Source organism: Elgaria multicarinata, chromosome 14, assembly GCF_023053635.1.
Source record: "Elgaria multicarinata webbii isolate HBS135686 ecotype San Diego chromosome 14, rElgMul1.1.pri, whole genome shotgun sequence".
Classification (NCBI taxonomy): Eukaryota; Metazoa; Chordata; class Lepidosauria; order Squamata; family Anguidae; genus Elgaria; species Elgaria multicarinata.
In genome coordinates this window covers 12546097-12561449 of record NC_086184.1, presented here as the reverse complement: position 1 = coordinate 12561449, position 15353 = coordinate 12546097, and the positions used below count along the sequence as shown (strand labels likewise).

Here is a 15353-nt window from a genome sequence, read left to right as displayed (position 1 = left end):
GCCGAGACACCAGTGATGTTGAGAAGGAAGATTAGTAGATGCCACTATCTATTTGTCACTGGATCTCTACCTGGCAAGGAAGCAAGTGGTGGCCATGCTGAGAATGAAGCAGTCATTGCTAGTGGATCACATTACACGCACAAAGCCCCCTCCCCCTCCAAATCTGCACCAGAGGGTTGGGTTCTCCCAGAGCAGACTGGGGGGCGGGGGGCTTGGGAAAGAAGGGGAAGGAAAACTCATTGTGCTAGCAGGGGTCCGCTTGCATAGTGTTGTTTTTAGCCCTATCTCTAGGGCTAATGCTGAGGACGAAATATATTTATAAATTCGTTTTTTAAGAAATCAAGGAGGCAAAATTTTGCAGTTTCTTCTTTAGAAAAAAAGGTGTATGATTCATCATCTCACTACCCTAACGTTCACTATCCAAGGTTCGATCCACTTGAATATTTATTTATTTATTTTATTGATTACATTTTTATACCGCCCAATAGCCGAAGCTCTCTGGGCGGTTCACAAAAATTAAAACCACAATAAAACACCCAACAGGTTAAAAACACAATTACGAAATGCAGTATAAAAAGCGCAACCAGGATAAAACCACACAGCAAAATTGATATAAGATTAAAATACAGAGTTAAAACAGTAAAATTTAAATTTAAGTTAAAATTAAGTGTTAAAATACTGAGTGAATGAAAAGGTCTTCAGCTGGCGACGAAAGCAGTACAGTGTAGGCGCCAGGCGGACCTCTCTGGGGAGCTCGTTCCACAACCGGGGTGCCACAGCGGAGAAAGCCCTCCTCCTAGTAGCCACCTGCCTCACTTCCTTTGGCAGGGGCTCACGGAGAAAGGCCCCTGTAGATGATCTTAAGGTCCGGGTAGGTACATATGGGAGGAGGCGTTCCTTCAAATAACCTGGCCCCAAACCATTTAGGGCTTTAAATATCAATACCAGCACTTTGAATTGGGCCCGGACCTGGACTGGCAGCCAATGAAGCTGGAAAAGGACTGGTGGAATGTGATCTCGCCGGCCAGTCCCTGTTAGTATATGGGCTGCCCTATTTTGTACCAGTTGAAGCTTCCGGACCGTTTTTAAAGGCAGCCCCACGTATAACGCATTACAGTAATCCAAGCGAGAGGTTATCAGAGCATGGATAACTGTAGCTAGGCTATCTCTGTCCAGATAAGAGCGTAGTTGGTATATCAACCTAAGCTGATAAAAGGTGCTCTTTGCCACTGAGTTCACCTGTGCCTCAAGTGACAGTTCTGGATCCAAGAGCACCCCCAAACTACGGACCCGATCCTTCAAGGAGAGTGCGACCCCGTCCAGGACAGGGCAAACATCACCTCGCCGGACAGATGAACCACCCGCTAACAGTACCTCCGTCTTGTCTGGATTGAGTCTCAGTTTGTTAGCCCTCATCCAGTCCATTACCGTGCCCAGGAACTGGTTCAGAACAGTCACTGCCTCACCTGGGTTTGATGAAAAGGAAAGGTAGAGCTGGGTATCATCCGCATATTGATGACACCTCAGTCCACATCTCTGGATAACCTCCCCCAGCGGCTTCATGTATATGTTAAACAGCATAGGGGATAAAATAGAGCCCTGCGGAACCCCATGGCTTAGGTGCCACGGCACAGAGCAATAATCCCCCAGCACCACCTTCTGGAATCGGCCATCCAAGTAGGAGCGGAACCACTGCAACGCAGTACCTCCAACTCCAAATAAGCCATGCTTTTTTGCCAGCTGTGCTGAAATCCTCATATCTCTATCATTTTATTTACTTATTTATTTATTTATTTATTTATTTATTATATTTTTATACTGCCCAATAGCCGAAGCTCTCTGGGCGGTTCACAAAAATTAATGAAAAAATGTAAATGTAGCAGTGCCATTTCAGACAGCATTCATCCCAGATGGGAGGCAGATTTGGATGTTCCAAATTGCAGGCATTTTAGAAGCAGAAGTGACTCCTACTAATATGGTGCAAGCCTGGAGCGATGTAGGTTTCAGATGACCTCTTGAATAGGAATCTCACCATGAGCAGAATCTAAAGGTCTTGTTTCAGATGGCACATCCATCACAAGCTGCATGAGCTTTTGAAAGAATTGCAACTAATGAGCATCCAAATTGAATCAAAGTACAACACGGGGTCACTAAAAGATTCCGGTTATTGATCATTCCGGCCTGCCCTAGTTAATCTATGTGTGTCAGTTCACAGCAAGCTTAAGCAGGTTTGCCTTCCAGGGAGTTTAATTCTCTCATGATTCAACCTCAAGGCTGGTTTTGTACCTCTCCCTCTGTCCTTCTATCAGGGGGACAGGTTTTTCTTACCATCTGTGTGCTAAAAATGTTTTAATTTATTAAAAGCCAACGTGATTATAAAACCACCCAGACTGACAGTTTTCATGCAGAGAACCAGTCTGTTGCCAGTACTGAATAGTTAAAATATGACCACCCTGTATATGAAATGCTTATTATAATCTGCTTAATTATATGGGTACCTGCAGCCAGCTGTTCCACAACATTGTATACTTTTATGGCATCGGCTCCCTTGAAATATTAAGATTTGCAAGCCTGAGACTGTGGCGAGTCCATTATTATTCATAACCAGCACAGTGGAAAAAAAAATAAGGAAAAGAAGCCATAACTGCATAAACAGACCCAATGAATGCAATTAAGCCCCCGAAAAGGTCGTGATACATTTCATTTAAAGCTGCATTAACTGTGCACTCCCTGCCCTCAGAAGGAGGCCAACAACTGTTAGCTTCCCCAACTTCCTTTCTAAAAACCTTAATCCATTCTTCTTTTCCTAAATAAATGCACATAACTTTTCTACCAAGGAAAGGGGACTCATTTGCCTCAAGTCACAATTCTTGCAGAATACAATTATAACATGGCCATGTATATTCATGGGTCATCACAGCCTTTGGCTCTTAATAAAGAAGTGGTTCCTAGCTAAGTTAGTATAGAATTCTAATCACAGTGAGTGAATTATCCGGTGGACTTGAGTCTGTAATGGGCAGGTTTATAGCTTTGTAACAGTCAGGATGGGGCCTTTAAAAAATATACAAAAGCTATGTAATGAAATTTTGAAAACTAATTTAGGAAAGTAATTCTCCCAAAAGTTATTGATTTTATTTTTCTAGATTTATATCACTCCCAACAATCCTGCAAGGAAAGTCAGGCCATGAAGTGGAGCTCCATGGTTGAATGGGAGTCAAACCTTGGTTTCCCACATCTATCATTCTACTGCACTTTTCAGGCTCTTCAAATAAGCACACATTCTGGGGTGGGGGGATACTATCCATGCTAAAAGACTTTGAACTTATTTGTCCAGATAAACACCCTAGCTAGCTGCTAGGGAGGGGGGGGGGGAATTAACAACAAATACACCATCCGCCTGATTTTTTTTTTTTTTTTACAATTTCTTCCTTACACTGATGACAACTAAATCACAGTACCCAAATCAGAAAGATGGAAAAATGCCTATGTGGTATCAATCGATATCATCCAGCCTGCCCATGATGAGATGAGGGGTCATTCACCACCACCCCCAAAAAACCATAAAGCCATCTTTTGAGGGCGGTGGTGGTGGGACACACTTAATGCGAGGTATATTTTAGGAATAACGGCTCTTAAGCTAAGACTATTTTGTTATTTTCTTCTTAGACATATGGCATCCATTATGTACCAATAGCTAAAAAAGTAAATAAAAATAAGAGAGCAAGCTGAGGTTGCCATGTTCAGGTCCAGGTCCAACATCAACCACATTAATACCCGAGCTCTCCAGGCGAGGCAAAATAGTGTCTTGCTAATAAAAAAAAACCCTTGCCTGCTTTCTTGAGAATGTATTAAATTCTTATAGGCAAGATATCTTTTCTATAATCCTTCGGTCACACTTGTATGTTATTATCATTGAGTATCACATTCATATATTTCCATGCTGGTGACTGACAAATACGGGCCAATTTTTCATCCAATTCCCCTTCCATGAAGTTATTTTCCCTCCAACCCCTTCCCTACAACAAAGGTTGATGTGCTCCACTTTGGGAAGTTGACATCAACACCAGTCAGAGAAATAAGTCTTACCTGAACCGTTTTTCAAGTATCCATTTGCATCTACTGTGGTATACTTAATATAAGGTCCAGGCTGATTCACACCAAAGGGCTGGAATGAAAGATAATGTGTTGTATTACTCACCAGAGGAAGAATAAAAAAAAATGACTGCTATTCACAGTGTACAAAACTCTACTGTGATTTTTTGTTGGGATCCTGAGACTAGAAGATGTTTTCAAGTTGCAAATAATCAGGAGGGTTACCTATCTCCCTCTCTCAATTCATTCCTGCACATGCTCTTCTGAATGTGTTCTGATTGCACACAGAAAACAGCAGTTCCTAAACATTCTGGCACTAACCTAGCCATAGAGTTCTGAGGTTGATTTGAACAAGAACAATAGCATTGAAAGTCGCATTTCCAATCTGGTGTGGGAAAAGAAATGTTCAGAGTTCTTTTTAGCCAGTGGTGCAGAAAACAGTAAATGTTTCCAGCAGAGATACTTATTCTCATCAGCTAATGCAAGTCTAAAAGATGATTGACTACAAGCTGACAGTTTGATAAGAACAGCAGATGCCAGAAAAGGGGCTTAGGCTAGCTGAAAATCACGATGGTTACACAGCAGTTTTACAGGGTTTTTATTACTGGATACTTCTCTTTTAGGACTGTAAGAGAGGCCATGTTGAATGGCTGGAAATTTAGGACAGACAAAAGAAAGCACTTCTTCACACAGCGCATAGTCAACCTACACAATTTGCTACCACAAGATGTAGTGATGGCTGCCAACTTGGATGACTTTAAGACTATCAATGACTACTAGTCATGATGGTTATACATTACCACCAGTATCAGAGGCGGTAGGCCTCTGAATGCCAGATGCTAGGGAACACTCAGGGAAAGTTGCTATTGCTTTCATGTCCTACTTACGGGATCCCCATAGACATCTGGATGGCCACTGAATGAACAGAATACTGGACTAGATAGGCATTTGGTCTGATCCAGCAGGGCACTAAGGTTCTTGTGATTGTGTAGCCCAACTCTACCACGCACTTCACATTGTACTGACTTGCCAGATCAAGTTCAGTTGAAATGTCTCCTTTATATAAGTGTTGCCATTTCTCTTGTTCCTTCCTACTTTTGATCTTTTTCCTTTTTCTGCCGCCGTATTCTCTCTGGCTGTTCACCACTAACCTTGTTTCTAACTCCAAGTCCATGGTTTCTCTACCCCTGCTGCTCCCTTGGCACATTTTTTCTTTAGCTGCCCACTGTCAGTGAAATACCCTCTACCTGACAACATCTGCCTTGTTCCATCCACCATCATCTTTAAGAAGCATCTGAAAGCTCACCTCTCTGCTCAGTCCTTGCTTATATGATTCGTTACCCCTCTGTCTTCCTTTTCCCAGTGGCTTTCGTTATGGATCCCAACTTTTTTTTATGACCGTAACCTCGTGGATAAATACTTGGCCATTTTAAGATGCCAAGATTGGTTATGATGCTTAATAAATAATATGCAGTATTGGACATTACTCTCTCTGGGTCTGATAGGGAAGCTGCACTGCACAAATTCTGTCTAAAAGATCACCCCAGTTGGACAGACAGCATGAACAGACATTTCTCTTCTCCAGGAGGAATTTTATTGTTTACATGTGGTCAACCAACCCGCACCAGAACAAATTTATTTATTATTTATTTATTTATCATACTTATACCCCGCTCCTCAGCCAAAAAAGGCTCTCGGAGCGGCTTACACTTAGCAAAAAAGACAGTCCCTGCCCTCAGGCTTACAATCTAATAAAGACATGACACACAATGAAAAGGAGTCAAGGAGGGAGGGAGGGAGGGGGGAGAGAGAGAGAGAGAGAGAGAGAGAGAGTCCAGCAGGAGCAGGCCCCGATGTTACTTCTGCCTGCTCCTGTCCCCTCGGTCCCTCTTCTTCCCCACAGGGCCAAGATGGCAGTTTGCCCTGTGGGGGGGGGGAAGAGTCCAGCAGGAGCAGGCCCCGATGTTACTTCTGCCTGCTCCTGTCCCCTCGGTCCTTCTTCTTCCCCACAGGGCCAAGATGGCAGTTTGCCCTGTGGGGGGGGGGGAAGAGTCCAGCAGGAGCAGGCCCCGATGTTACTTCTGCCTGCTCCTGTCCCCTCGGTCCTTCTTCTTCCCCACAGGGCCAAGATGGCAGTTTGCCCTGTGGGGGGGGGGAAGAGTCCAGCAGGAGCAGGCCCCGATGTTACTTCTGCCTGCTCCTGTCCCCTCGGTCCTTCTTCTTCCCCACAGGGCCAAGATGGCAGTTTGCCCTGTGGGGGGGGGGGGAAGAGTCCAGCAGGAGCAGGCCCCGATGTTACTTCTGCCTGCTCCTGTCCCCTCGGTCCTTCTTCTTCCCCACAGGGCCAAGATGGCAGTTTGCCCTGTGGGGGGGGGGGGGAAGAGTCCAGCAGGAGCAGGATAAGAGTCCTAAGGCCAGTTTAAATAGTGAGCAGTTAAAGCTCCCCGGCCCAAAAATAGTAGTTCTGTGCAGGTATGGAAATTCTAGAGCGTAAAGAGTATTCTCTTATGGCAGTGACACTGCTATAAAGAAATTATTCAGAAGTCAAAATCATTATGAACCTCACATATGCCTCCCAGGGAGATTAATACAAACGTGGATACAAGTCAGAAGGACAAAGCATATGGAAAACAGAATATCCTTTACATTTATTTCCCCCAACTGTCAAGACAGTGGCAAGATACGTTACCTTTGGGAAGGGAGAATAAAGGATGAGGCAAATCATTCAAGAAGACTTGATCCTCAAACAAAGTCCGAAGTGGATAAGTGAAAGGCAAACGTTTCAACTACACAGTACACCTTAGGGACCCAGGCTGTCAAGCGAGTTAGCCTAAAAGTAACTCTCACAAATTGGGCCTTGCTGTCATGACTTTCAAAATTATTGCTTTAACATTTTTGTTCAAGGTTTATTATTTGGCGGCTACATCACACGATAGGAAAAAAGTCAATAAAAAGGCAGTGCAAACTTTGCAAATTTACATATCTTGTTTATTTATTTATCTATTTATTTAATGGACTTCTTAGCCATGTTTCAAGACTACAGTCACGCAAACTGAATAGCCAGTGATGTGATATAGGGCCGTGGGTCAGTGGTAGAGCACCTACTTTGCATGCAGAATGTTCCAAGCTCAATCTCCAGCATTTTCCAGGAAGGGAAAATTCTTGTCTGATCTGCTTTGTTGGACCAATGGTCTGACTTAGTGGAAGGCAGCGTCCCGTGACTCTATTCAGTCAACACTTTTACACATGCATCAACATATTGAGGTTTGCATGTGCAGTGGGGCCTGCTTGCCCCATTTACTAACTACCCCACATGCTGGCCATCCACTCCTCACATGGCAATGCAAGCTGCTTATAAAACCTGGGTGTGTTTTAGAAAGCGCCTTGTGATACAGTGAGTAGGAGAAAGAACAGGACGGCTATGAAGAAAAGTTCAAAATGTCAACGGAAACAACCTACAAAACGAAACAAAGCAAAAATCTCCAAAATTATGGAGTCCTGGTTCTTATGCATTTGTGAAGTATCGATGCCTTCCCTCACTTTTTCAATACTAGCATGGTTTACAGAACAGTGCGCGAGTAATGGGAAATGGTGAACTTTGATCTGCAAAAATTATGCAGACTTGCAGAAAGAAATGGCAGCGCACAGCTGAATGTCCTGTTCTTTTCTTTGAACTGTTATTTCTCAGGATTTTTAGAACTGCTTGTTGGCACACATTTGGAAATAAGTAACGATTACATACAATTGAATTAAAAGATAAATTCCTCCCAACCAGGACGAAATGGCTTTGTTATAATGATGTTAAATTTGCAAGTTCTGAGGGCAAAGCTACACTCCCTCCTCTGCCTGCTATCTTTTGAATTATGTGGATTTGGGATAGCAAATCTTTCCAATAACAGATTTTAGGAGAATACTTACCGTTATCTTACGAGGACAGTCATTTGAACAAAGACCGCTAAGAACTGTGGATAAAACAAGAGAGGAGGTCAATAGTTATTTGCGCTATTAACAGTATTACTCTAGTCCATACGGAGTGGGCAACATACAGCCTTCCTAGTCTTTTTTTTTTAATCACCACCCCTTTTGCACCCACTAATGTGCCACCCAATTTACTGCTGAAATTCGGCACGGTGGCAGGATAAATGCAGCTATTTCTTTTAAAGGCACTCAAGGAACATGGACTTTGTTTTAAAGCAAAATCACGTTTCCTGAAGGTTTCTGGGACCATGGCCTTGCTTTAAAAGAGCAATAGTCACTTTTTTGATCCCCTTGCACTGCTGAATTTCAGCAGCAAATTCTGTATTAGTGATGAGGGGTGCAGCTCCCAGTAGGTTCTGGGGGTGAGTGGGAGATAATTGGGCTCTAGAGCCCTAGAATTTGCCCAGCACATCTCCCTGCAAACTTAAAAATGGTTGTTGCTTCATACCCATTTGTGCAGGCAAGGCAAGTTGGATTTCCTTGATAAAGTCCTATAAAAAATTAATTACTGTTGTCTGTCCAAATTATGCTACTTTACATAATGAAGGCAGTAATTAAGCAATTACTCTTCTATTACACCTATTTCCTGATTGGGTAGCACGTTCCCAAAGACAGGTATAATTCTCATGTTAAGAATGAAAAATAAAATAAAATGCATGCTAAGAATACAGGTCTGTACGCATTCTTCACCTATTATTATTATTATTATTATTATTATTATTATTATTATTATTATACAATGTGTATCCCATTCTTCCCCCAAGCAGCTCAGGGTGATATACAGGTCACTGCTATTTTATCCTCACAACAGCCCCTGTAAGGCAGGTTAGGCTGACAGATTGTGAGACTGGCCCAAAGTCAACCAGTGAGGTGCCTGAGGTCCAAGAGGGCATCTGAACACCCCTGAAGCCCTTCCTGCAATACAACTTTGATTTTGTGCTTCACAGAGTTGGCCGCTATCTGCTTTATCATTTTGGGAAAGCTTTATATTAACAAGACGAACCTGACCCAACATATGAATCAAGAAACTATTATAGTAGGCTAAGTGGAAAGTAGTACTGGGGAAATGCCTGCAAGATCTGGGTTCAAACCCCAGATCATCTGCAAATGGTCTCTCTGTCTGATCCTCCCCATCTATAGAGCGAGAGAGGCAAACATTCACATTTGAAGATTTTGTTGAAAGGATGACTAGGGCTTTGCCATTTATAATACAAACTGCTTTAAAAGGAAAAATATATATATATTTCCTCCTTCCTCCTGCACATAATAGATGTAGCCTCAGGTCTCACTTGCAGTAAATGAGTGTCATTCACTTGGTTGCTTCTAAACAAAGATGTTAAAAAAGCACTAAGAGTTTTGGGGCAGGGAGGAGTGCAGAGGTAACGAATGCTTGAGCAAATGGCTTCCTGACCACGGAAAATGAAGAAAAGGCTCATTGTCAGCAGCTACAAATTAATGTCTCATTCACTTTTTCCTTCCTTCCCTGCTCCTTAATACCTCCAAGAACATCTGTTCCTGAAAGCACTTCATCTTTGTGCCAAGACTTAAAGCTGGTTCGACCATATAACATGCTGTGACTAAGCAGCCAATTCCTTAATAATCTAGTGCCAGAACTGGGGATCTCTGAAGGAAGTTTGCCCTCTACAGAACTGCTCTTTTTTATATATTTTACAAAAAACGTAATTGGTAGGTTTGCGATTTTAGATGCAAGGAACATGAACACCACTTCAGAAGGAAATGATGGAGAAAAAGAAAAGGACCTCAGCAAGTGCATACACCATTATTCTTGACTTTCTATACTTTCAAACTTTGTATAGCATCTTAAATATAATATTTAGGTCACATTTTTCTCCCAGTAGGTATCTGAAGAAAGGAAAGCTGTATTTAACCAAGCAATTTTATTGCATACTCTACTGAATTACTTCATCTTGCACACATCAGACCTTAAGTATTTTGTGAATTCTTTTGTTTCCCTAGTCAAGTGATGAAAGTTAAAGCAATGATAAAATGGTCTCAGTCAATGAGGCTAGGAGCACTAAGTGTATAGGCACTATTGAACGGACCAGGGGCTGGATTGGAAGGTACTGGAGGTAACATGTCAGCTATTCTGCATTTTCTAAAGGAAGAATGGCATATTTATTTAAAAGCTTATATATTGCCATTCATTAAATTTGGTTCCAGGGTGGTTGATAAGATCAAAAATACAGTACACAAAGTAATATAATAAATAGAAACCAACAAGCAGAACTCAGAACAATTAAAATGCCAGAGAGAATAAGTAATGCTGGTGGCCAGGCAATATTCTTGCAGGACGGGATTCCATAATTGGGGGGTCCCTACTGAAAAAGCTCTCTCTCAGGTTGCCAACATGTCATCTGACACAGAGATAGATAAGCATCAGTAAATGATTTAAGCGCATAGGCAGGGAGTAGGTGCTCCTTCAGGTACCTGAGTTCCAAGTCAATTACGGCTTTAAAACTAAGTACTAGCACTTTGAATTGGGTTCAGGAGAAGACAGGAAGACAGTGAAACTCCTAAGAGCAGCAAGATATGATCTGAACAAGCTGTCCCAGTTCGAATTCTAGCAGCTGCATTTACTGTAGTTTCCGAAAAGGCCTCAAAGGCAGCTCCACATATAACACATTGACACAATTTAATTGGGAGGTGACCAGAACATGGACAACCGTAGACTATCTCTCTCTAACCAGCAGGGGTTGCAGCCTTGGCTAAAGAAAATGCATTCCATGCAATTAAAGCTACTTGACAAGGCAGGATCCAGTACACATGTGTAATAAAAAGACCACGATGTCCCATATGAACCTGCCCATACTTTACAATCTTCATTAAAATAATAGTATAATGATTTAATAAATAAAAATAATCTGTTTTCACCTGTGCAATATAAGAGGGCATGCTTGAAATATCCCTGTGTGTTTATTAAATGACATTTTGCGAAAGACTCAGGCTAACTATGTGCTTTAAGAGAAGATTTTAACTTTATTTCAGTTTAACCTTTAAATATCCTACACACACACACACACACACCATGAAATCTATTCTTCAGAGGCTGAGGATCAATAGCCCTCATCAGACTGCCTGGTGATCCAGAGTATGGGTCTTATTGTATTGAACCAACCGTGCACTGGCACCAGCACAGCCTGTGTATTCAGAAGCTACAAGCGGTGCGTCGTATTGAAGTTAATTCTCCATAGCACTGATTAAAAGGAACCCAACTCCTGGGCATTGGATAAAAGCTGCTGAAAGCAGTATTTCGCTTTTCTTTACACCTTGCATATTTCACCCTATCTGATGAAAAGTGAAAGAAGTTGCCTGTGTTCATTAAAAAAAAAAAAAAAGTTTCTCTCATGCTTATCTCCATACATTTTATACAAGGGAATATAATTCCCAATATAAATGTTTACAGCCGAAGGAACAAAAATAATGGAACAAGCAGAAACATACATATGCAGTTGCAAAACGGAAGTGAAACACAACAAAGAATATTTCAGACAAAATTACCTGCGAAGACCGATAAAGAGAAAGGGCAAAAGCAAGCATAATGAAAGAGCCCTCTTAGCCGAGGCTAAGAGATTAGGAGCGCTTGTCAGAACACACACTCCCTTGCCAACTCCTCCCTGAATTAAAATTTCCTCCCTTCCACCTTAACCACAGGTAAGGCTGACCTGGCTTGCCCCTTAAACAGGGCTGGTCTCGGTCTCCAGAAGAAAGAGGGAGAGTCAAGGTCTTGACAAAAAGCTGGGTTGACCTGGGCTCTCAAGGAAGACCGAGGTGAGATCACATAGGTTTTTGAGTTTTTCCACATTATTCTTTACAGTTAAAAATAATACACCACACACACAAAAAAACCCTTGGTTCTTCTTGGTTCAGCTGTGCAGGCACACATATGGGATTCTGCACAGGACGTAATCCAGAACTTTCTAAACTAGTTTCAACCTATGCATTTTGGTTGGAGAAGTTGCCCCCACCTAGCCTAGTATATATGTCTAAAGGGGCAGACCCCACACCTTGCTGCTCAGTTCTTCAACTACCACAGTAGAAGTACTGAAAAGAACTTTCCCTTGAGACTTAAACTTATTCTTATTTTCTACCCATCTACTCCCACTTTTGTTTATTTATTTTATTTTTAACCTCCTTTCTGCACTGTACTTGAAGGATAATAACAGTAAGACTATTACTGTTAACATTATTTTGTGAGGTTATTATTAGATTATGAGCATAAATACAGTCTAAAACAAATAGTAATAGTGCGAGTAGATCATGAAATACATACAAGTGCAAGTCCTTTGCCCCTTTTTGTACAGGTGTAATATAAATTATAATTAATTACATGTATACATTGGATAGTGCAAGATAGATAACACGAACGTAAGAACAAATAATGCAGATTAATTCAATTTTCTTAACTCTGTCCTTTCATACATACTTCCAATAACTTTTCTTTCTCACATCATTACTGTACAATTATATTTCTGTTGTTTTAAGCTTGGCGTGCAACTAGAAGCAGCATCAAACTTCTCCCCTAATAGCATTTTAATGTTGTCATAGTGAGCCACTTACCAATGACTTTAACAAAATAGGCATCTGCTTCAAAGTTATTTTTTAATGCGTGGATGGCAAGGTCTCCCTTAGAATTATTCTTGCTGAGGACAAGGATATCCAAGATTCCCTAAAGAAACAAAAAGAAAGAAAGAAAAGGAACTATGTATAAATAAAAAAAACTGAGCAGCACTAACACAGCAAAGCATAAAACAAAGTTCCTAGATATGAGATCAGAAAGTGAGATTTGTTGCATGGAATATGCCCTTGTCACATGCATGCACACTCTAACTGTGAATAGGGATGTCAGAGAAATCCATAAAGGAATGAAATGTGTTCAGATTTCTATGAACCTGACCCACAGCTTCCAAAGCGGCCCCACTTTTCCTGAGTCACATGGATTCCGTACACCATTTCTTTTACTTTTTGGAATTTTCCACAAATTTAGTCATAGAAAAATACATAAAATATTTTTTATTTAATTTATTTTTTTAAAAAAAACACCATCCAAAAATGTGCATTCCCGCATAGGCTAAAGCATGAAAATGCACATTTGGGGGGGATTTGTGCATTTTTGCAAGTCCAAATTTCCGCAAATTTGGCAAACTGGAAAGAAACGGATTCTGCCAATGAGCTGACGGTGGGACAAAAGGCACCTGACGATCCGTAAAACACAGACGGAACAGATTTTACAAAAATCTGTACATCCCTAACTGTGACAGCGTTAAGGCGTAGTGGCACCAACTTTATTTTAGAGTCTGTCCATGTGCAAGAGAGTTGGATTAAGCAGCCTCACAAGTTTCTAGTCCCTAGGTCGTATTTTGAAATTGGATTGGCCCATATGAATAAAGAAGTTGGCCACTCCAGTTCAGAATTATTAGAACTGTACATATCAAAAGGAAATATTTAAGAACTTGGCCAGAATATTTCCAATATGTTAAAAGGAAAAGAAAGCAATTAGGAATTCCAAACTCTGATCTTCTCAAATTCATTAAGGCCCTTTCTACACCTAAGGATTATCCTAGGAAAATGGAGGGAACGTCTCTGCCTGCTCCCAGGATCCCCTGTGTATCATTTGCATGCATAGGGATGATCCCTGGAAAAAAGGCAGGGGTAGGAACGAACTAAGATGTTGTACTTGGGGTGGGGGAGGGAGGCAAGAAAACGGTCCTTCTTTTGGTCGGGGAGAAGAATGAAATAAAAATCTGGCCCATTTCATCGCTATAATTTGAGTACTCTAACAATGACACCTTCATCTTCAAGACAAAGGGCAGCACAATCTAGAGAAAGAAAACAGCTCAATAAAGTTCTATGGGCTTCAGGTTTCCCAAGTCATCATATAAGTCATAATGGGATTATAGGCAGTGTCCTGTGCTGGCAGTCTGCCAGGGCTCATCAGGTTGCACTAGCGGTAATGAACTGCTAGCACAACGGGAAGCTAGCGCTTGCTATAAAAATCCCAGAAACCCCAAAGCCCTATGCCCAAACAATAACTTTCCCCTCGCTCAGTTTAGTACAGATCTAGTCGGCAGGCATCTGTTTTAAGTATAAAATGATGTATTCCGGGCAATGCCATTCCATCCTTCATTATGTTTAACGGGAAGCATGTCAGTTTTATGACTTCTCTGCAACAGGAAACACTGCTGTGCTAAGCAGATATCAGGTTTGCATTTAACAATGTCTCAAAAGTGTCAAACTTCACCTCCAGATATTAGGGAACATGAAAACATTTTGAATGACTTATTTGGCAGAACATGCAGGAAAAAATGGAGATGTACTTTTCACCCTTGGAACTTCCTAATAAGCATGTAGCCTTGGGGAAAGGAAACAAGGAAATACACCTCAAGAAAGAGGTTAGGAGTAGCATTGCGATTTGGAGTGTATGAACAGACAGCGGTGGTTAAAGGTTCAAGAATGAGAAATGAAGTTGAGGCCAGGAGAAATTTGGCACTGAACATAGAGAGCCAGATGCGCCGGGTACTCATGTACTTTGTGAAAATGAATTATGTGAATATTTGGCAGTAAGGAGGTGAGAAATTAAGGTGGAATCTTATGAGTTATGTTAGGTTAGCTCGGTATGCAAATGTCCCAAAATTGCTTGGGAGGTTCAAGTCACTGGGGGGAGTAGATCAATTGTGGTGTTTGTAGGGTAACGGTGTAGTTAATGCCCAGTTCTCCTTATACCCTTCTAACAACTTTGGGTTATCTGCCTGTAATAATAAAAGACATTGACCCTGTTTAGATGACACGCTAAGCCACAGTGGTTAAGCACTTTGAACTAAACGTTATGGTTACTTATCTGACTAATCTGACTTACCCTAATTATAGAAAAGCTTTTACTTTGGCCAGATTTGATGTTCTGCCCTCCAAGTTTTTGGAGGGGAGATTCCAGGGAATACCATTCCAAGACCGTCTATGCCCCTGTAATAACGGGGATGTTGAAATGGTGAGGCATGTACTTTTATACTGTTCTTTTTATCGGGATCTTAGGAATGATCTTATTCTACCTATTTTATATAAATACCCAGGTAGAACTGCAAAATTTTATATTTCCTTATTACTCTCTGATAAGATCCCCTATATTACCAATAAAGTAGCTAAATTTTGTGCAATTGCAATAACATGCCGTACCTTTTTAGCCCCTGAGTGTACTCTGTGATTTTAGATGGATTTGTTGATATAATTGTTTTGAACTCTGACTCTCTAGATGTTGGTAGTTTTAATGC

The 15353-nt window shown here is 41.3% G+C and overlaps 1 protein-coding gene across 1 annotated transcript in view; it reads right to left on the bottom strand.

The window, feature by feature from the left end:
• The window catches only part of ITFG1 (integrin alpha FG-GAP repeat containing 1), a 113618-nt gene that overhangs the window by 27001 nt on the left and 71264 nt on the right, over positions 1-15353 (bottom strand). Inside the window, exons 12-14 of the mRNA XM_063141244.1 lie at positions 12649-12757; positions 8011-8054; positions 4087-4165 (exon numbers count right to left, since the gene is read on the bottom strand). Coding sequence (XP_062997314.1) covers positions 4087-4165; positions 8011-8054; positions 12649-12757 — 232 coding nt within the window. The remainder of the gene's footprint in view (positions 1-4086; positions 4166-8010; positions 8055-12648; positions 12758-15353) is intronic.